This window comes from Anas platyrhynchos, chromosome 1 (genome assembly GCF_047663525.1).
Source record: "Anas platyrhynchos isolate ZD024472 breed Pekin duck chromosome 1, IASCAAS_PekinDuck_T2T, whole genome shotgun sequence".
Classification (NCBI taxonomy): Eukaryota; Metazoa; Chordata; class Aves; order Anseriformes; family Anatidae; genus Anas; species Anas platyrhynchos.
This window is the reverse complement of record NC_092587.1, coordinates 201,337,013-201,358,793: the sequence shown is the minus strand read 5'-3', so window position 1 is coordinate 201,358,793 and position 21,781 is coordinate 201,337,013. Positions and strand designations below refer to the sequence as shown.

Sequence of the window (21,781 nt, the reverse complement as noted above, 5' to 3'; positions counted from 1 at the left end):
CTTTCTCTCTTTTGTGTGCCATGCCTTATCAGACTCTTTTTGTGGTCCTCAAGCTTACCCTAATGCTTCTCATTTCCGCAATGAGCCTTCTTCTGTAGCTGGTCTATTTGGAGGTAGGTAATGGGATTCAGCCTTACCACGAGCACGGAAATGTGAATGTGTTGTGTGCCTAGAGCTAGTAGGTATATCATTGGCTACAGAAGTGTGTTATTACTTTGCCTCCAACTTTGATTCATGTAGTAGTGCTTATGCTAGATGTGTTGTCACAAGTGATTTATCTATTTTCAGCTCGTGCTAAGTATTTAGTATGAGAAATGAGTATCTCCCCATTTCAGGATTTCCTGTAGTTCCCATGGTGTCGCACACCACATGAAAGGCTTCCACATTTTAAATACCTTCTCATCTAACTCAGCCTCACTGTTTTGAAGACAAAGAGACTGGGATGTTGCTGCTTCTGCCACTTCGGTTGATATCCTGCTCATAAGCAGTGCACTAAACTAGAACAAAGGTTTGCAACAAAACATGCAAGAGGTCTTTGCTGCATTAAATTACGGTCTAATCACTTGGGCAGCTGTGTAGTGTCAGCATAGTGACTTGGCACTGATGCTATTTCAGGAATACCTTGCTGACAGTTGTTAACCAGGCTGTGGACTTTGACAGATAATCCATCTAAACCAGGCAGAAAGAGTGTTCACATTGCTGCAATGCCAGGTTTAGGAATACCTTCAGTGAATGTTTTGTGGGAGAGTTAATTCTTAAGCACATAAAGTTACGTTTTGTTTTACTGTCTTTAAATAGAAACCAACTGGAGTCATTTAATGAAAGGTTAAATCCTCCATGTCACTGTTTCCTTTGTTCCATATCCAAAAAATAGAATAATTAGTTCCTGTCAAGTCTTGTTTTACTCTCTTAAAGGAGCTCTGTCTGGCCTTTGTACCTTTCCCAGTGTGTAGGTTAGACAACGTGCCCTGGACTGATGGTTCCTACCAAGAGTAGGATTAGATCTTCTCAGAGCCTGACTCAAAGGAGTCCCATGTAACGTTTTGTCTTCTTGCTTAGCTTTACGTAGCTTGAAACATCCTAAAACGTGAGAGCAGGAGGTTTAGCTTGTACCAGCTAAGCCCATTTTCTTAAAGAAAAATCAGAGCTATTTGAAGTCACATTTTTTATTGGTACAGGCACGATTTTAAGAGTTGCAGGACATCCCATCAAAGGAATTCCTATCTGCAGTTCAGAGTCTCTGAAATGGCTTGTTACAACCTGACGGTATACTTGTCACAAAGATACTCATTTTGGTTTGTTATTTACCCTCTATCCTCTCCCACATTACTGCTGCCCTTGTGTTGCTGTATGCTGGTCAAACTTTTCCTTTGGTTTGTTTTTAATATAAGCTGTATAATTTCTTAGCAGTGGATGCCTTTGACTTGTATGTTCCTTTAAAACAAATAAGAAGAAAAGGTGATCCAAATCAGTCTAGTCTGTGAAGTTTCTGTACAAGGATAGCACCACATAGTTACTAATAGTTAGGTGAAAGCTCACTTATTTCAGGAGAACAGTAAGATTGAAATGAGCTGTCACAGCAAACAACATGAAATCTGACACATCAGTTCATGGAGATGTTTTATTACTAAATTATTTGTCACCCTTTCCTTTTATTTCTCTGTATCATCAAATTTTCTGTTCTCTAACAGAAAAGTTGGTTTTCACGCTGGCATTGCATCCCTTGGTGCTTCTCACACAAAAGGAATAACTACTTCTGTAACTGCCTGAATGTCGAGATGTAGAGGCACACATGTATGCACGGGCTTGCATGTGTGGTATATGTAACATCAGAAATGTGAGTTTAGAAACAGCTCAGCACTCACTTTCATATTATTGAGCCATCAACTTTATGTAATACTGCCCCAAAATCTCAATACTTTGTGCTGTGATAAACTTTCTAAGCATTGAAAAAAATATATGTATTTGGAGAACACTTAACAAGCAAACTGTATCTGCTTTACAGGTACACGAGAGGAGACAAATGAAGTAATTAACGTGTTCTCAAATATAACAAAGCAAGCGTTATAAAAATGTTAGTATTAGGAGCCTCTAACTGAGAGGTTACAAGTCAGGCATCTTGGGATAGTATGGATTTTGCTCTGGTTGTATCTGAGAGGAGCTCAACTAACACAAAAGATGAAGAGAGCATTCTGCAGGCAGCTGATTTTGAAACAGATTCTGTATCCAGCCACTTGCATTGCCTGCAAAAGCACAATGATTATTTCTTAATACATCTATTGTAAGTAGTTTGTAAAAAAGGAAAGATGTTACAAATAGGGCAGAGATTTAGCAATGGGGCGAAGGTCTGCCATGGCCTATGTGCCCTATATTTTGAGAGAAGCTTTTTTTTTTTTTTTTAGGAATATCTTTAAACTGCTTTTAGCTCTTTCCCTATATGCTTCTTGATGTCAGGGTATAATCTGGGTATTTGAGGTATTCCTAATCTTTCTGCAGTACTTAAATAATCTACGTCTTTGTTTGGCTTATCTTGCATAAGAAGGTAAATTTATGGGAAATATACTTCACAAAAACATTAAACTTCCTTCTTTTTCCCCACAGGGTTCACTCCGTCCCCTGTTGCTCAACCACAGCCATCAGCTGGCCTTAATGTTGACTTTGAGTCTGTGTTTGGAAACAAATCTTCTAATGTTGTCCTAGATTCTGGTGGTAAGACATGTACTAAAATAGATGGCATATGTCCTTTAACATTTTATTTATTGGTGAAGTATAAATCTCTTAATCTGTTTTTACTCATACTGCTGTGACAATGTTCCAGCTGAAAAAAAAAAAAAAGCGGGCTTTAAAAGGTCAATAACAGCATTTTTCATCCAGCTCTTTCTTGGACGATCAAAAAACTTGTTCCTTACATGCTATTTCTGCATGCATTCTGATGAAATGTTTACATTTATTTCCTGCACTTAAAGCTTTTGTGCATTAAAACTTCACACAGTGAACAGCCTTTTTCATTTGTGTTGTCAACGTAAGATTGCACTTGGAGACCACAGTCATAAGAAGTAGAGTTAATGTTGCTTCTTTTCGTGCAACACATTTCTTAACACTTATTTACTGATGTATTATATTTGGATGTGGAGATGATTTATCTTCTATGATCATTTCCTGAAAATAATCAAAACAGTTAATTTGGATTGTAATCATATGTTCTTTTGAGCATCTGGAAAGTAAATACTTTCTGGTCTTTTGACATTGGATTCTTTTGGTATTGGATTAGTTTTGGCCAAACCAGTGATCTGCTTAAAAACAAAAATACATATTTTGATAAGATTGTAATCTTTTAGATATTCTTAATTTTGTTTTACATTTCCATTGCTTTAGTCATTGTGAATCCATTTCATGTAAAATAGATGTCACATAAGTAAAACTAGTAGAGTAAAATCTCCTTCCTGTACTAAATATCTCCTTTGTCCATAGGCATAGTAGTCTTCTACTTCTTATACTTTGTAGTATCACTAGGTTAAAGTTTGTATTTTAGCTTTTGTGTTGAACTTGCTGTCTACTTAACTGAACGTTCACAGGAGGCCTGTGACTCAAATTGCTTATTTTGCTTATCATTCATAGGCTTTGATGAATTAGGTGGTCTCCTAAAACCAACAGTGGCCTCCCAAAACCAGAGTCTTCCAGTTGCCAAAGTACCACCGAACAAGTTAGTATCAGATGATCTGGATTCATCTTTAGCCAACCTTGTAGGCAGTAAGTATTGAATGACTTGCATATAAATGCTTATTTAATTCTTCTAAGTGAATGGAATTTCAGTAGTGTTTTTTTCCTACTTTGTGACAGATTTGGGCATTGGAAATGGAACTGCTAAAAAGTGAGTATGCCTAATCAAAAGTTGAACATTTTGATTTTCTTGGTAGCGATATTTTATGGAAGTACAGGTTCAAATCTTTCTATAACAATATTGTGTTAACCTTCAGAGCATGCTTGGGATGATAGGGCTGCATTTCTCATATGAGATGCAATGAATTGTTGAAAGCTGGTTGAAGGTGATTGTAGGTGGAGTAGTAATGGCAGTGATAATATCAGGCAAGGTGTCAACAAGGGAACTTGACTGAGCTTAGATAAAGCTGAAGTGGCTCAAGCTAGACACCTTACTTTGCTTTGCCTACCAAAAGCAAGTTGTTGTGAGACCTTTCTTCAACTCCTTTGCTGAATGAAAGTCACATTTCAAAGAGGAAATGGTACTTGCCTGAGGAAATTCTGTAAGCAAATCCATTGTTTTCTAACCATTTACAAATTTATTTGAAGTGATGTAAACTGGACTCAGCCAGGTGAAAAGAAACTAACAGGTGGTTCCAACTGGCAACCCAAGATTGCACCTACAACTGCGTGGAACGCTCCGACGTTGGTAAGCAAACGCTCATTTTAAAATAGAGTTCTGTGTAATTAGGTATGTGGACTGATAAATAACTGAAATTTGGAAGTGACCTGTAGTTGCAGTAGAAAATTGAAGAAGTCAGTTTGAGGTGTGTGTTTTGGATTTTGTTTTTGTCAGCTGTGCAGTTCTAGTAAATGAGTTGCAGTGTGACATGCAAGTTCATCATTAATTAGTATTTGACCAGTCTGTCTCGTGGCTTCGTGTTTCACTAAACTGACATAAAGCTGTGAATTGAGGTGATGTGGGAGGGCACTTTACAGTCTGGGTAAGTAGAAGTGTGGAAAGTGTGTTCTTAGGTGCATCCATACGTCAAGCATGTCTAATGTTACAACATGTAGCGTGCTCTGGGAGTGAGAATAGGCTGGAAGATTAATCCTGGGGTACTTGCACAGGTGTCTGTGCAGCAACGCAGGCTATAGCTTTCTCAATGTATGTAACTAGTGCTTTCCTGCCCTGATGTGTGCAATCGTTTTTAATGCATGTCAGTTTTGGTGACGTCTATTTTTTAGTGTTTATTGTAGCATGTAGTGTTGGCAAGGGGGTTGGATAGCGTGTAGGGCAAGGTTTCTTGACTAATGTGTCCAAAACCAAGTTTATATGCTAATGAACATTTTTGTATGTGAATCCTACTCACCCTTCACGAATGACCTGGAGAACTGACAGAACAGGTAGCAAAAAGTCCCTGAGGATTTATTGCAGCTGTAACTGACTGGGGGAGGTTGAAGCCACAGGATAATAATAAAACATCGTGGATTAGGAAAGAGTCTCTCTCTGGATCCACCAGATCTTCCCTAGTGGGTGCCCATTTCCAGCTCAGTCACGTAGACAGAAATATTTGTGGGCCTTACTGTAGGGATTGAAGAAACTGGGACTCCTCACCTGCTTTAACGACTGGTGGTTTAAGTTTACGTGTGTGCTTGGATCTGTTGAATAACTTGTGTCCTGTGTGTACATCTTCTTGTGATAAGTCATTAAACTTAACGGCTTTTATTCCTTAGAGACACTTTTGAGACACTTATCCTGTGAAACTGTTCTGTTAACATTAAAAAAAAAAAAAAAGAGGAAACTAGAAATAATCTAGAAGAAAGTTTGTCTTCCAGTGCTGGTCTATTTATTGTGGAGTTGCTGCTGCTTGCTAAATAAATATGCTTTTGAAAATAAGGCTTTCTTGCCTTCAGAAAAAAGGCATATATCAAATAAATGGACTATGCAAACTAGTGACGAACCTACTGGTGACAGTATCACAGATGTACGTTGTCTCATTAAATGACTTGAATTACAAGAATGTGTTGGGGTAGACATTTAATGTATTTGTGAACTAAAATGCTATCTGTGTATATTCCGTTGTGTAAGTATTTGCTTCTAATCCAGTGTTATTGCATTATGTAATTGTTCTCCCTGGGAAATACAGAATGGCATGCATTTTCCACAATACGTAAGTGAAACAACCCACAGCCTTTTTGCAATCAACTGGCATGCTGATATTAACCACTGCTGTTGCAGAATCTCATAACCTTCTTGCTATTTACACATTTCTCATTTTAAAATCCTTGGTGTGCCAAAAAATTGAGCTTCTCCTAGCATACACAAACTTCATAGGTGTTCTGCAGGCTCTTGACTCGAATGATGGCATGGGAAGTACCGAGATTTTTTTCCTTGCTTTAAACTGTACCATTTGCTGCCAGAGAGCTGGGGTGTGTGTCTGTGCTGCCTTTAATGCACTTGGTGACTTTTGAATGAAGATAAGGTGTTTGTGTTTGAATAACTGCATGAAATCTCACGGGCTTCTGTTATACTTGGCACTTTATCCACGTTTATGGTAGATCTTGAATTTTTTTTTAGTGGGGAGAGACCAATATGCCATCAATGCTCCTATAAAAAAAGAACATCCACGCTGACAGTTTACAGTGGGCAAGCAGTAACCTGTGCTTGCTGTCTGAGGAATGCAGTTTCTTTTCCTTTCAGAGGTTTTTTAATGTAAATATTGGTCTTTCCCTGTATCCTGTTTTCATTGCAGGGTAACTAATAAAAGGTGGTAGGTCTATACTTGAGCACTCACAAAACAAATTTAGTCAGCATGTTTGTAAGTGCGTAAGCAAAAAAAAAAAAAAAAAAAAAAAAAAAGGAAGCAATAAAACAAACAAAAAAACAGGCAAACAAAACCCTTCAGGGCAGCCTTTCCTGCTGTGTGGAGTACCTGGGTAGTAGGCAGTGTAGATGATTCTTGATTGGGGAAATCTGTCCTGGTGACGATTGAAATGCGAGTGACACCAGCCACTGTACGTGAGCAGGCAGCTGATACTTCAGAACTGACTCCAGAAGCAGCATTGCTGATGCCTTATTTGTTAGGTTACCGCTTGTCTGCTGTAATTAGTGCAGAATTATGGATATTTTGCTGATTCCCTTTTTTCTGTATTAACAATCTCCTGTGCACTGAGATGTGTATGGTCTTTGTCTCATCATGAACAGTACTCCCCACAGCACAGGACACGGAAATTAAACTTTTTCTTAAGAGAAGCTGACAGGAGGTGGAGAGGTTAGACAGCAAGCTATCTGAATACTTATAAGCACAATTTGTAGTCCAGAAAAACAACAAAACATTTTTAGTCCTTGTAAGAGTTTATACTAATTTCAAAAGTGGCCCATGAAACTGAAAAAACAAAGTGGTTCTGATATGAAGAGCTGTCTTTAAAATATTTTTCTACTTTCTAAGAGTTGTCAGCTGTTTTTCTGTATATGTTGCCAAGTTGTTTATAAACAGTAGCTTCATCCCAATTTTTTCCTGTTGACAGCATTCTTGTAACTTCACAAAAGTTACGAGTGGGTTACGGGTAATATAAGCACATCTATAAAGTATTAAGGGGATTTTTAACCTATTCAAATCGAGTGCACTAAGTGGGTGAGTGAGAGGGAATGTAAGGTGCAGACTCACATCTTCTACATAGACGTAAATCAAATTATTTTTGGAGTTCTGTCTGCTTTAGTGAATGATCCCACTGTAGCTTTAGAACTAATCACCCTGTTGCCTAGATTTACTTCGAGACTGAGCAAGAGACAAGAAAAGCCAGTTAAGTTACCATCCCAATCCTTAGATGTTAAAATTGAATTTATACTGGAACATGGTAGGAAAATCCCTTGGCTAAAAAGAGGAGAATTCCTGTAATGTCTGCAAAAGCAATGGGAATTTGGCCTTTTGATCCTTAAAATTCTCTCTTACGATCCTCTGTGCACTGTTACTTCTGATTTTGAAATATAAACGTTTACTTCATGGGATTCAAAAAAAAATTCTGAATCTTCCCTCTAAAATTTCTGTTTATCATACTTTGTTCTTTAAAGAGAAAACGAAGAAAGCCAGGAGAATGGTAGCTTGCAGTTTAGTCAGCCAGAATTCAAACAGTTCGAAAGCAAATATTTAATTATAAAATTATCAAGGTCATCTAGAAGCTTTAGCTTAGATACTCTATCTCCAATAGTTTGGGTACATTTTAACGCAAGACTGCAACTTCTAATAAGTGCACAATTGCTCTTTGCTATATTCATGACATGCCAAGCGCTGCAGCATTAGCAGCGTGCAGCTGGGCTCCTCCTCTAATTTCACTCCTGTTTGTCCCTTCAGGCACCACCCGTCATGGCATACCCTGCCACAACACCGACAGGAATGATGGGCTATGGGATGGTAAGTACAGCTGCTGTAACTCCAGCAGAAGTCAGGCACTCTGTTAGGATTTCATTGCTTATTGCAGTTTAACAGCTTATTGCAGTAGCGGTGATTTTTTTGTGAACTACTTCCCTGAAGACTGAATTTCAGCCCCTTATTCTTCACCAGATCATTAAAAACCTGGTTTTCTGCGTGAGCATAGTGTCTTTTTACATGAAATTCAGGCCTTTCTTACTTTACTTGGTTGTTTTTTGTTTAAATTAAGACACTGTGTTCTTGTTGGGCTCTGTTGGTGTAGGAATAGATATATCATGTAAGTATAGCCACACTCGCAACAGGAGTGTTTTATTACTGAACTGAAACCATCCCCAGGTCCGTGCTCCCAACCTCAGCAAAAGGTATCTGTATGGATGATGCTATAAACCTGTGAGGTTGTGGCACTGTGTCATGGTGTTGCTTGAGAATTGCAGCTCTTGCTGCTGTGTACCACAAGTCTTTTGATACAGACCTGACTTCGCTGCTTGTTGCTCTGCAAAGTTGTTCAGTGTTATTTTCAAGTTGGAATGAAGAACACTTCTGAAATGATGTGCTTTAACTCTTCTTTATTAGTGTGCTTGTACTGATATAGCACAGTTCTGAGGGAGTTTTCCTGGAACAATTATTTTGCTCAGTGGCTCCCTGATTTGTACAATAGAAAAAGCTGTAATGCTTCATCATATATTCAAATTTGATTCATGATTTATAATTCCTATGCCTTCAGTAAGTAAACAGCCAATGTGACAAATGGTGTTCTGGAGGGTCTTGTGTTCTCCATTACCCATCCCCTTCAAACTTGGTCAACACAAGCTCGCACTGCAGGTACAAGAAGCATTTTCTTGGTGATTCTGATTGAGCAGCTGGGGAAGGTATCATCTTTAGAAAGTAATCTTGCATAAAGCAGCTTTAAATGCCAGTAGGAAATGGCAACTAGAATTAATAGTAGTCGTAGCTCTGTTGTTCTGAGTTGCTGTTACTTATTTAAAAACATGCAACATCTGAGCAGATGGATGAGATGGGCTGTTACAGAATGACTGATCGGCCTTAGGACACATCCCAAAAGTCACTCGGGCTCATTCATGCTTGACTCAAGACATTTACTGTGAGAAATCTCATAAATGTTGACCTGTTTTACAAGCTAGTCTTTAGTTTTTCTTAAGAGCATTAATATGCTCCTAAAACCATTATTATAGGTTAAATTCTTAATTTGACTCAGCCAGACTCTCGGAACACTTTAGACTTTGATTACAAAATGACTTACTGTTAACTTTATGCATAGATCTCAGTTTTTAATTTTTCCTGAACTCCACCAGCTCTGTAAAATCACTCTTACACTTTTGGAGGCATGTACTAGGAAGTGTTGTCAGACTTCAGCTTTAGGGGCAAGACAAGCAGCACAAATGCTGTGTTTAAACAAGTATTTCAGTGTTTCAGACCTGTGCAGCAAGAGATTAAATGGGCTTTGTTGTTACTGTGAATATTCCTTAACAATGCTGTTTCTTACTAGTAACCTGTATTTGTGGAATAATGTAGAAATGTTTTATATGACTGCACATATCAAATATGACCAAGGCTTTTCATGCACTTACCATCTTCCTTTCTCTTCTTAATTAGTTGAAATATGTTAATGCTACGTATGACTTAATATTGTCCTGATTTTTTTTCAGCCATCACAGATGGGAGGTATTCCAGTAATGACACAGCCAACTTTAATATATAGTCAGCCCGTCATGAGACCACCAAACCCTTTCGGCCCTGTACCAGGAGCACAGGTGTGTATATTCAAAATTCCAAACTCAAAAGGAACAAATTATAGCTGGGTCAGTTTCTTTAAAGGTATTTCAGTATCTCGTGTTGGACAAATGCATTGCACAAGCATGTTAGTTCATGTGAGGATTGAGTCTTCTGTCCAGGGTGATGGCATCAAGTTTGTTTTACAAAAACAAAGCAGGTGATGTCTTAACGCCATTGTTCTTCTGGAAGCATGACTGAGGTTTTCCTTTGTTTACAGTATAGTAAAGATATTCAATAGCTGCAAACCACTCTGGTATTTCCCTGTAAGTGAGATGCTAAGTGTTCCTGTTTTTTTAGGTTCTCATGTAATGTTCTGTATAGATCCATTACCTAACAAACTGCAATAAATGATGTGATGAAGGGATACTCTAAACACTGACAGTAGCAGACTATCCTTGCTGCTCCTGAATTCTTCCCTTTTCTTGTTTGTTTTGCAAACTTCTGTCACTGGGAAGATTGCCTGGACTTGGACCAAGAAATAGGGGAAGAGGGAAGAACGTGGGGGGGAACAAATGTTGGATAATTCCATACTATTTTCAGAAAATAGTGAGATCATTGAGAATTTATTGAAAATACTTATATTTAATAAGTGTAGTAAGGTGGAGCCAAGTTTAGTTGGAAGATTGGAACTCCGGTATTAATGCTGCATGTTTTTACTTGCCAGTCACATGCTTCTTAAAGTTCACGCTGTACTTCATGATTCTATTTTTAAAAAATATGTAATATATTGGAATTGTATTTTGATCTTACTATAAAGTAAGATCAAAGCTTTGTCTTTGTAGGTTCAGAAACATGCAGGTATTTCTTCATTTAGGTGAAGCACTCATACTTGTGGGTGGGTGTGTGTTTTGGGGCCTCTGGAGTGTGGAGGGAACAGACTCAACAGAAAAAAAAAAAAGCCTCAATTTTCTCCAGTGCCTTAGTCTGATCCTTAACAGGAAAAGCTGTTTTATGCTTCCAGTGGACAGTATCCAACCTCTTCTCATTTTAGAGTTATGTGGGTAGATTTATTTTTTTACAGGCTTTCTGTGAAAGAGCCACTGTTAGGTTTCTTCATCTAGAAATGGTGTTTGCAATCCACTTTCTTTTGGACTTCTGAAAGCAGATTTGTACATTCATTGTCACTTCAGGCAAGTGGTTCAGCAACTTTTGCTTGGGGTTTTATGTATTTCATGGAAAAAATGTTTGACCTGCCTAATTAGGCAGGCCTAATTCACTTATAAACAGGTAGGTGGGTCTAAATAGGTGGGTTGAGCCTTCCTGCCTCATTTGACATTGCAGGGCTTGGTCTAGGTTGAATCCCAGCTGGCTGTCATAACAGGAAAAGGAGGAATTAATCACAAGTGAGGTGTGTAGAGTTATGTTTATTGTGCTTATCTGACAGCATGCTTGGTTCCTGCAGAAATGAATTTGGTTGAAAACACGCCCTTTGACTCAGCACTTACCAAATGACCAGGAAGGATTTTCATTCAGACAGTGTGTGTTACTTGCAGGTGCTGAGTTTTCAGAAATTTGACTTCAGTAAAGCAGAAGGTGATGGAGGTGAGGCTTTGGGTCTGGTCCCACACAGAGCCTTGCATTTCAAATGGCACGAACACGAGGCAGTAAGGAGGGGAAATCCAGCTCTAGACCTGTTAGTGCTAGAGGAACCAATGGCCAGTGCTGTTGTTCTTAAATGCTTTTGCTAAAAAACTGCTGTGGTACATTCTGGTTTTAGTTATATTTATAAGCAGTATTCTAGATAGAGGCAATACATGTAGAAAACTTTGTCTGACTATATTTTACACTGGTTTTGGGCTTCCTTTTTAATAATTAGAGTCTTGTTAAAATAATTCTGAGTTACTTTCTTGTCTGAATTTAGCTGGGCCATCTAGTAAGTATTTGATGTGAACAGACTTCTTGAAATTGCACCTCTATTTCTGGTTCCATGCTGATGTTACACAAATGGCAGAGCTCTAAACCTACCAGTCTTCCACACTGCTTTCAAACTGGGCCATTTCTTTGGACATAATTTGGTAAATTTCCAATTCATACCAATTTAACGGGATTTTTATTATGCAGCTTCAAGTCATTTGATCACGAAAAGAAAGGATGTGACATGAAATGGAGTTGCAGTGGGCATCCCCTGCTGGAGTTAGGACTGATAGACTTGTCATTGGTATCATTAGCCTGCTTCAAATCCTGGAGAGTGGTGTTGGGGTGGGTGGGAGCTGCAGCTTTCCAGAGGTAAGAACCGTGTTGGAAAGGAGAGCTTCTGACACCCTGAAACTGCTTCTTGAGCATTTCCCATCCTGTCTCATGGCTCTTTCATAACCTGTGGGTCAGGGTGCCACATTGGTAGCAGGCTTTCAGGAAGGAGGTAGGTTTCAGTCCTGGTAGAGCATATCGATCCTAAAAGAACTTCTCCCTAGGTGGTTTCTGAAAAAATTATGTGAAAAATGTGATTTTGCAATGGCAAAATTTACACTCCAGGCACTGCTACAAGCAGTTCCTGTAAGCGTGTTCCCTGTTACACGTAGTTGTGAAGACCCTCAGGGGCTCCGAAGGAAATACGCCTCCATACAGGGGATTCTGCACTGGGTACAGAGTGTGGGTGTGTGCTGGTCACTTGTGACTTGGTTATGAGTGAAGTGGTGGAGTTGGAAGTGGAGAAAGCTGGCTGTTAATTTGTAACAGCAAAAACAGGCAAGCTCTGTAAGCATAGTGTTAAAAAGCACCATTTTTAACTGGGAAAGCGCTAAGAAAGGGAAAAAGAGCTTAAAAAAATCAAGAAAACAAATAACAAATACTCCTGCCATTGCAGCTTGGGGATTATTGGCTCCTTCCAGCAGTGGCTGCTGAAAAGACAGCATCCCTACCTGTCAGTTCTGCACTTTGTATGGCTGAGTTGGTAGTGGGGTGCTTTAAATACGTGGCTGTCCGGTGGGATTTTTGTCAGGGCATGGACTTGTGGTCTTTGGTTTGCACTTAAACAGCAGCAGTTGAGAAACTCTTCCCTATTTCCCAAGAATATATCCCATGTTCTCCTTTTAGGCCCCAAGTTAAGAATGATCTGTTAGGTGCTTTCCATCGTGCCTCATACTTTAAGGGGAAAAGATGTTGAGAGCTATTTCTTCAGGAGAAAGATACCCAGGTGACTGCTGGGCACGGTTCAACAGCTTTCCCTGGGAAGCAGGCAGGGCGCTGACGTTCCCCAGCAGTGTCAGGTTTTGTATCTTCTTTCAAAGAAAACTGGGAGGGTGCAAGGTTATCTGCTTGTTTGGAAAATACCCCTTCAAGTTTCCTTTCTGGAGGGACACCTCTGGCTCGTTTCCGCATTACTCCAACCATGCCGAGGCTTTCTGTTTTCCATGTGACCAAAACCTTGGTTTAGTAGTTGGTTTCTACCAGGTTTGCCTCTTAACCTCCCCTTGTCCTTTCATTACACGTTCAGCTTTCATATTCTGTCATTCTGAGACCTTTTTTTCTTTTTCTTTCCCTTTCTCTGTCGTCTTTCCTACTAGCTGTCTGCAGCATCCAGCCCTTCCAGTCAGAGTCCTCACAGAGCCTCAGGAAAGGACCCCTTTGCAGAGCTCTCTCTCCAGGATTTCTTGTAGAACAACTTAGGTATTGTCCATTATTCTGGGGAGATGCTGGTTTTGTGACGTAGAAATGAAAGCTCTAATCCATGCTTTATGGCTAGAAGTGGTTTAAGAAAACGCTAATAAAAACCAGTCGAGTTGGAAGCATTGTGGAAGTGGCTGGGAATCTCAGTATCCTTGGCAGTTCAAGGGCCCCATCAAGCAGAGCAGTGTTTTTTTGCTTCAGCCCACTGGAAATAGTTTGCTAGTTCCCTTCTGCACTGCGGGAGCCAGGGCATGCAGCACTTGCTAGGGAGACCAGCCTGGTTCTGCCCCCTGTTCACAGGTACACAAACAGCAGGAAGATGTTGAGGGCTCAGGGTTAGCAGCACGCACCTGACTGCTTCTGACGGTCTGCTCATGCCCTTCGCCGACTGCTCAGCCAGGTGCTGGGCTCCAAGTGTGCAGGGGCTGCGTTTCGGTAGGGACGTGCCATGGGATTCTTGTGTTCTTGTTGTTATTGGGGTGGGTGGGAGCAAGAATGAGTGAAAACTTAAAATAATGTAAGAACACACGGTGCAAAGAGTAGGCTGGTAGTGCACGGCGTGGTGTGTTCATCCTTGGGTGCTTCCTCTGGAGCAAAGCAAACTTGGCCTTGAGCTCGCTGTGCGGCCGCGCTGATCCGTGTCACCGTGCTGCTGGTGGCGAGGTCCTGTGGATAAATCGGGTGTGGTGTTGTTGGACGGAACAACTCAATGCAAGCAGGTGTTCTGAAGGCTGGTATAGTTGGACAATGTCCTCATCTGTTCTTATTTCTTGGTGAACTTCTATTCTAACTTCAGAACTGTGGCTATCTTGGGCATATGGGGAATGGAAACTTTTGAAAAAAACACAAGCTTGTAGTAAAATCCCGCTTCTGGGGATGCTGGATGTTAATGCAAAGGTTTTTCATCTTTCCAGATTCAGTTTATGTAACTGGGTTAGATGGAAGAGAAAGAACGTTTCCAAAAAGATGTGCTCACCAGTAAGCCCCCACTCCAGGAAAAACTGAACTTCAGTCTGTCAAACTCTCCTCTTCCACTAAGTGATGCCGTGACACGATGAAGACCAATGAAGGAACCTGGGACAGCTCCATCGGAAAGCATCAACACACAACACAAAGCCAAGAATTGACATCAATAAAGACTGAGATCTGTTCTTTTGTCCTGGTGACTAACATGTCAATACTTTCAGCTTCTAATAATATCCATAATCGGTAACGTACAAAGAGAAGCCTTTATTCGGGAAATTGAGATTGGTGTTTGGAAATGCTGTCGGGAATGGAGATGTGTCCTTTACCGGAACTCGAAACAAGACTCCGGGGAGGGGAGGGTCAAATCCTAACTCTTAATTCTGCAGTTACCTTTTCTTCAGTCCTCACAAATGTAGGCACAGCAGTAATGGAAATTAACTTTTTTTAAAAAAATTATATATTCAGTTTGCAGTAGACATTCCTTATGTATTATTGTTTGTATTTATTTATGATTATCAATTTAACATTAATATTGTATCAAAAAAAAAACTCCTTATGGAAATGAGTATGGATGTATACAGTATGTCTGATTTTTATCCACAAAGAATGAATCTGATTCAGAATGCTTTTCAGCTGACATACAGAGCACTAAATATTTTAAAGGTCTGAATCTAATGAATTCTCAGTATATATGGGAATTAGGGAAGAGCTGTAAAATGCATTAATCCTTATAGTCAATTCTGTGCCTAGGATTTTGCAAGGGAACAGTTAACTGACTAGAAGAAGCACTACATTTTTAATTCAGCATTAGTGCATTGGGAAGGAACTTTATTGCTTTGTGCTTGGCATGTCATTATTTTTACATTTGACATTATAAGGCCTTTCCAAAATGAATGTGAGGAATTGCTTTCACTTTAAGACTTTCCTTCTTTTCTGTACAAAATAAAATAAAAACTAAAAAATTGAGGTATCGTGAGGTGGGGGGGAAGCCTTTTCAGTTGGCAAGTGCCATGTTTCTGATCACGTACCTTTTAAGAGTTAAAAGCGGGAGGTAGCTTCCTTATGTACGTCTAGTGGGAATTTAGATAATGAAGAATTAAAGCAGCACTGTTGATCGGTGCGTTGTGTAAATACATCATTACTTCTGGGTGCAGAGGGGCCTTCAGAAGGATAGTCAGTGATATGAAAGCAATTCTGTACATGAATTAAAGCATTCTTGCTGCATTGTCTCTGCAGATTCTATTTTTGTTTAAAATATTAAAATGTATGTTAGCAAAGATGGGTGGATTTTCAAATAAAATGCAGCTTCCACAGAATTTTGTTACGGTATGAACGTCTGAGGTGCTTTTCTTTTTTTGCTGCTTACAAATGTGCACTGATACTTGCATTGTTTACTTAATAAAATACCAAACGTATTTCACACGTGCAGCTTCTATTGCAGGCCGTGCACCACGCCGTGAATGCCACGATCTGTGCGACGTCTTCCCGGTGGTGCCGTAGCAGAGGGCCTGGGTTCATCGTAAGGAGTTGTCGCAGCAACAGCTGATTCCTTAAGAAGATGTTTCCCCATCTTCTAGTCTTTCAAAATACTATGGCAGTAAACTCATGCTGTTTATAACCAGGCAAGAAACAGAAATACACCCAAAATTATTTAGGTATCTACTCCAAGATAGCTAATGCTGGAGAAGGTTTGAGCAGCTGCTTGTGCCACTGTCTGCTTTAGATGCTGGTTTTCATCATGGGGTTCTGATAGAAGTGGAACTTCTTCTCAACTACCTGAAACTTGTCCTGAAGGTGTATAACTGTACGTCTTAAAATGATCAGTAATTTAGTATTTCTTTCTAAAAGCACAAATAAAACCATTGAACCCGTTTCAGAGTATGTAATGTACAAGCTTAGATCTGGTGAGTTTCGTACACAACTTACTTAAATCCTCACCTCCCTACAATGAGGCTTTCAGTCTGGGAGCATGGCACCTAAGAACAATTTCTTTTCAGTTTTTGCTTGCAGTTAGAACATCAGAAATGTGGATTATATCTGAGTCGAGGTTAGATGGAAAAGAAAAAAAGGTGGATGTTTGTGTCCTGGCTAACCAGGGAAAGAATCATTCAGAGGCATTATTCCTAACTCCATATCCCAGTGTGCTGGGGTCTGATAAACACCAACCTTCTTTTTAGGACCGATGCTCTATGCAGTATTTTCGGTGTGTTTTGTTGAATTTAGACCTTTTTGATTCCTTAGAGCCCCTCTGGGGGGCTGTGAGCCTGAGGTTGCAAACTCCTGGTCCCAAAAAAGGCTCTTCTGTAGGGCTGACTGTTATCCTCTGCTGGTAACTCACAGCTGTTGCATTATAGAACACAGATGCTGTCCAGGCAAAAACTTCTTGTTGGAGGCCTTGCTAATAAACTTTGATTTTAGTTTTACTCTTCAGGGAAGGAGAAAAAAAAAAGGCTTGAGAATTTTCTGAGGATTATTTTCCCATTTAAGTTGTTCCTAATAAGTATGTTTGCTTTCATTATTGCTGGAATAACACTCAGTTGTATCTTAATTGAAAAATCACAGCTCAGACATGTTTCTTTTTGAATTACTGCACATTTTCATTAACAGGGGAATGTGAAAACCTGATTCTCTTCAAAACTGAGTTCAAAGGTTGTATAATCTAGAAGAGCAAACTGTCTGAGAAAGCTTCCTGTGCTTAGCAAGCAGTGGAGGAAGCAGGGCTTGATTTGAGGGCTGGAGCTCTTTTTAGAACTTTGTGAAGAAAACTAGGATGAAAAATCAACATTTTTCATCAGAGATTTGTATAATTAGAACTGTTGGACTTGGTTCCTGAGACTTTTATTGTTGCCACAACAAGAACCTGAACAGCTGTAACCTCACAGCTTTTCTAAAAGCGCGGATGCAGCTTGTTCAGCTGGCAACCTCAATTCTGCTTCTGTTAAATGGAACCGTTCAGTCGGAAGGACCTTGGGAGACATCGAGCCCAACCGCCTGACCCCTTCAGAGCTAACCAAAAGCTCAGGCACGCTCCTGAGGGCACTGTTCAAATGCCTCCTGAACATGACAGCCCTTCAGCAAAAAAAGGGAGTATGGGGTGAAATCCTGCCTCTGGTAGATGAACAGGACGTGTTTGCAGAGCCTGGAGGAAGCCTGGGAGAGATGCGAGCGAATTTTAGCTTGAAGGCTGTGATGTTATTGAGATTGTGGCAGAAAAGTGAGAATCAGGTGCCAAAGCACTGGGAGAGATGATAGAGAGATTGTAAATGCTGATGGGAGCTGGAGATTGACTAGGGAATGCGATGGGTGGTTTAGAAATGTGCTGAATATGGAAGAAAAAAGTATGTTAATGAGAGCATATGTAAATAAGAGCTTTCTCCTTGGTCTGTTGGCAGGCCTCTGGCTTGACCCTTGCAGCTCCCGCGTGCTGCAGCGAGGAGAGCACAAACGGCCTTGGCTTCCCTCACTGAACTTGCCCAACAAGACAAATCTGTGAGTTCTCGATGTTTTCTGTGTTAAAACAGGAGAACGAAGGGAAGGGGCTGGTCCTGTGTCCTGCCTCCCTCAGAGCGAGTGCCGGGAGATGTCTCAAGGGGTTCCCCCGGCGCCGAGCAGGGTGGCAGCAGCATTGCCCTTTTGTGTCCAAAGGCTGAGCAAACAACTCCTTCCATTTCACTTGGGGGAGATGCTTTGCCCGAGATAATAAATCACTCTATTAGCTGAGTAAAAAGCGCTTGCTGCTTTTCTTGCTTCTCTGCTGATGAAGTTTCCTGAGGCGAAGACGGAAAAGCCTTGGAAAAGGCAACTTCCTGAGCTGTTCTGCTGATGGTGGCAGTGAAAATGGGTTGGGTGCAAACCCCTTGCTCTGTCTCCTGCAGCGTACGAGCAGAGTGAGGTCTCCGGCTTATTTCCATAGCACAGACCTCTGCTCTGCTCAGCGATAACTGCTGAACGTCCCCGTGCCAGCCCCAGCAATTCCCCAAGTATTGTTTTCCCAAGAAGCGATACTTGATACCATTTTAGCTTCTTGTTGCTCTTTTACCACTAAAGGTGGGGAAAAGACCAGCGCATGTCAAATCCCAGTTATTTTATGGAGCTGTTCTGTGGGCTGAGCATGGGAACAGCTGCTGGCATCTCGTTACTGTGCTGTGTCCTAAAACAACATGCGGTGCAGTCGTCTGCAGAGCACGAGCTCTGATGTGTGGGGGTACAAAGACACATCTTTATCCCTACAGTGGCTCAAAAGCCAAGGGAAAGCCTTTTTCAGAGGAACAACCAGCTTTAAAACATCGGTGGTGTTAGGTGCTGATGATACTCGGTTCTCTGGTCCTGGTCTGTCACTACAGCGAAATTTTTCGGCCCATCAGTTTCTGCCCTTACTCTGGCTGGCTCCTTGCTGCCCGCAGAATCCTTTCCGTTGAATACCTTCTCTCTCGGAAAGCAGGCAAACGAGAACAAATGCTGCAGAACAAGTCTCCTGCCCTCGTTTCTCCAAACCTGCAGGTCTGCACCTGCGGAGGGATCACCGCGTTATATAACCCGGCTGCACGGGAGGCTGCGAGCCTCTCCGAACACCCACGTTCCCCGCAGCTCGGGCTGCAAAGCACGGTGCTCCAGTTGCTTGCCCCGACAGGGAAATTGCTCAGAGAGGGTTCAAACCAGCCATACGCTGAGGTAAGCATCTGAAATCACTTCCATGAGCACAGCTTAGCAGCACACACCACTCTACTTCGTGTTTTCAGCCATTTGGTGGATGATGTTTGGTAGTTCAAGCACACAGACTTCATTTCTATCAAACCTGCTTTGATCTCCACGTGACTACCTGCAGCTGGGTGCTGCTCACAGCTCTTGAATTTTAAAATTCAAATTCACTTGCAGAAATGTGTCCATCTGTCCCAACTCTCCCCAAGCACACAATGCTAAGAAAATTGCAGTTTTAATAAAAAAAAAAACGTTGCATCGCATAGTCCAACTGGTGTCCTATGCTTGTAACCACAGTAAAAGGAAAATATTTCAGCACGCAGGGAATTTCAGGATGGTCCTGTGTAAGTGTTGCACCAGCTGGTACAGTGAACCCCATCTCCCGTTGTTTAAGCAGGAGTTGGAGGTGGTAGCCGTGCTGCCAGAGTGTGCTGATCAGCTCCTCTGTTTTACAACACCTTGCTCATTTCTGAGGATTTTTGGCACTAACAAATTATCAAATCCAGATGCTGAGGACCTTGCTGTTCCCCCATAAAAGCCTCCCACTTGCCCTAATGCTAAGCCCATAGAAGCCAAGGGGATTTGAGACACTTGACTAGGTTTTGCTACGGGCTGTTGCTTCTGGCCTGTGCAGGCTCCCCGCGGCTTGCACCCTAATTAACATGTTTCACATTTCTTTTTAACTCCCTCTCGCCCACGCAGGCACTTACGGTTAAAATCTAAATGGTGATTTTGAGCTGCAAAGCCATTTTTTTTTTCTGAGGTACGTGTTTATGTTGCCCTACGCTGTGGTGTGGATGATGGGCATAAGCACGGAGACGCCTGGAGAAGCGTGTAAATGCCCTCGGGGGAGTGGTGGGAAGAAGGCGAGGCTTTTCTCGAACAGCAAAGCCATATTCTAATTCCGTGACTATACAAAAAGCCAGACTAACCCCTGAGCAGAACTAATCCCGCTTTCAAGCACGCCGTCTCATGCAGCTTGCGCTCAAAGAGAGGCGGCGTAGCCACGGAGGGGCTGCTGCTGTGCTTAAAACGTTGGCACCTCGTGAGTCAGGATCCACTTTGGGCTCATCAGTGTTAGGAGCCACCTCAGCCAGTGCTGTAACTCAGCTGGGTTACAGCAGAGACACGGCCAAACTCCATTAATTGCTCACTACGTGGCTCACCACATGCCCACCCAACGTGAGGTTGGGTTTGAGATGAAGACTCCTCCGTTCTGTGTCTGCAAAGAGCTGCAGCCAGCTCCTCTCACCTCCAGCTCAGGGAGACACCTGCTGGGCAGGAACGGCTGAGCTCACCTGGAGAATGCCAAATGTTTGTGCTGAAGTGTGGGATAAACAGAGACACTGCATGGCTATAGGTTGGTCGGTTATTTATTCCAAAAAAGCTTTTTTCCAAGTACCTGATTAACCCCTCAAGAGTTTAAATTGGACTATTTAATGCTGGCACAAGTTTCTAAAGAGGTTTTAGACCCGTGCATTTCCTATGTGTGCCTTTGGGGAAGTAACTGCATTGTCTGCTCCAGACAGGGCGTCCACGATGTGCAATGAGAATGGGAAAAAAATCCCTGACTCAGTGTGCTGAGATACATGTCCAGAGAGACCAGCCACAGAACAAAAATAAAGGCTTACCCCACATACTTGGCCAATTCTGTAACAAATTGAAAGATTTCAATGATTTTTATGCTTTGAAATTATGCCTTTGAAATTTGAAAATTAACTTGTAGTAATTGCAATATGTTTCAGTGGAGTTTTTCACGCAGACAGATAAAATGCATTCAAACATTGAATTTCCAGCAATATCTGAATTGTGTTTGGGTAAACTGGGTTCTGATTTAGCAAAGAATTAAGTGTTCTGTAGCAGTTCAGTATTTTATGGCAGCCTGCGTTCAGTGTCAGCTTGAGCTGGAATTCCACATTTGACACACAGCAAGTAGGGATCACAAAAGCTCAGCTCATAATACCTCAGATATAACTTCTCATAAGAACTTCTTAGCCACACGTGCAGTTGTTTGGACTGAGAAGCCCAAGATATGCCCCAGCGATACCTCCAAGTCGAAGGAAAACAGCCATTCAGTTCGCCATCTGGGCATGTCCCTAATTAAACTTCTATGTGGGGATGATTCAGACACTCAAAAATAGTAACCACAAAGTCCACACACTCTGAACGACAGAGCAAATATTTAATGAACCGAGAGTGTTACATGTCTGTTAACAGCACAGCTTCTCTTTTTTTTTTTTAACCAACCTGTTCCTTAGTCAAGGCTTTGATCATCTCAGCTGTGATGTGCCTGTTGGATTTAGCCGTAGAGCCACCTTCCGTGGGGCTCCTGCCTGGCATTTCTTCTGGCTCCTTGTGAATAGGCATGGCTCTTCCGATCACACACATTAGCTTTGACTCCAGAGGACCCAGTTTTAAGTATTCCTTAAGAAGAAAAAATATCTTTCTGCAGTTGCAGAGAAAAGAGGCAGCTCTTCGACAACAAACTAAACAAAACAAACAGCATCTTTCCTCTTAAAAGCAACTCCACGAGTGTTGTCCTGGGGTTGCCGTGTTCAGTAATTTCAGTGTTAGTGGGTTAATCT

General features: G+C 41.3%; 2 protein-coding genes across 9 annotated transcripts in view; one reads left to right on the top strand and one right to left on the bottom strand.

Moving 5' to 3' along the window:
* Nucleotides 1-15,827, top strand: part of PICALM (phosphatidylinositol binding clathrin assembly protein) — a 64,728-nt gene extending 48,901 nt beyond the window's left edge. The window contains exons 13-21 of one of the 3 annotated variants that reach the window (XM_027466931.3): nt 2,602-2,709; nt 3,619-3,750; nt 3,841-3,871; nt 4,309-4,408; nt 5,850-5,873; nt 8,055-8,114; nt 9,800-9,904; nt 13,430-13,532; nt 14,447-15,827. In XM_027466931.3, coding sequence (XP_027322732.1) covers nt 2,602-2,709; nt 3,619-3,750; nt 3,841-3,871; nt 4,309-4,408; nt 5,850-5,873; nt 8,055-8,114; nt 9,800-9,904; nt 13,430-13,522 — 653 coding nt within the window. In that variant the 3' untranslated portion in view covers nt 13,523-13,532; nt 14,447-15,827. The remainder of the gene's footprint in view (nt 1-2,601; nt 2,710-3,618; nt 3,751-3,840; nt 3,872-4,308; nt 4,409-5,849; nt 5,874-8,054; nt 8,115-9,799; nt 9,905-13,429; nt 13,533-14,446) is intronic. The other 2 variants (XM_072032845.1, XM_072032846.1) reach the window with 2 other exon arrangements.
* A 5,532-nt stretch (nt 15,828-21,359) lies between these two features.
* Nucleotides 21,360-21,781, bottom strand: part of CCDC83 (coiled-coil domain containing 83) — a 45,859-nt gene continuing 45,437 nt past the window's right edge. For all 6 annotated transcript variants that reach the window (XM_038177557.2, XM_072032849.1, XM_072032847.1 and 3 more), the window contains one exon: nt 21,360-21,620. In XM_038177557.2, the coding sequence (XP_038033485.2) occupies nt 21,435-21,620 (186 nt within the window). In that variant the 3' untranslated portion in view covers nt 21,360-21,434. The remainder of the gene's footprint in view (nt 21,621-21,781) is intronic.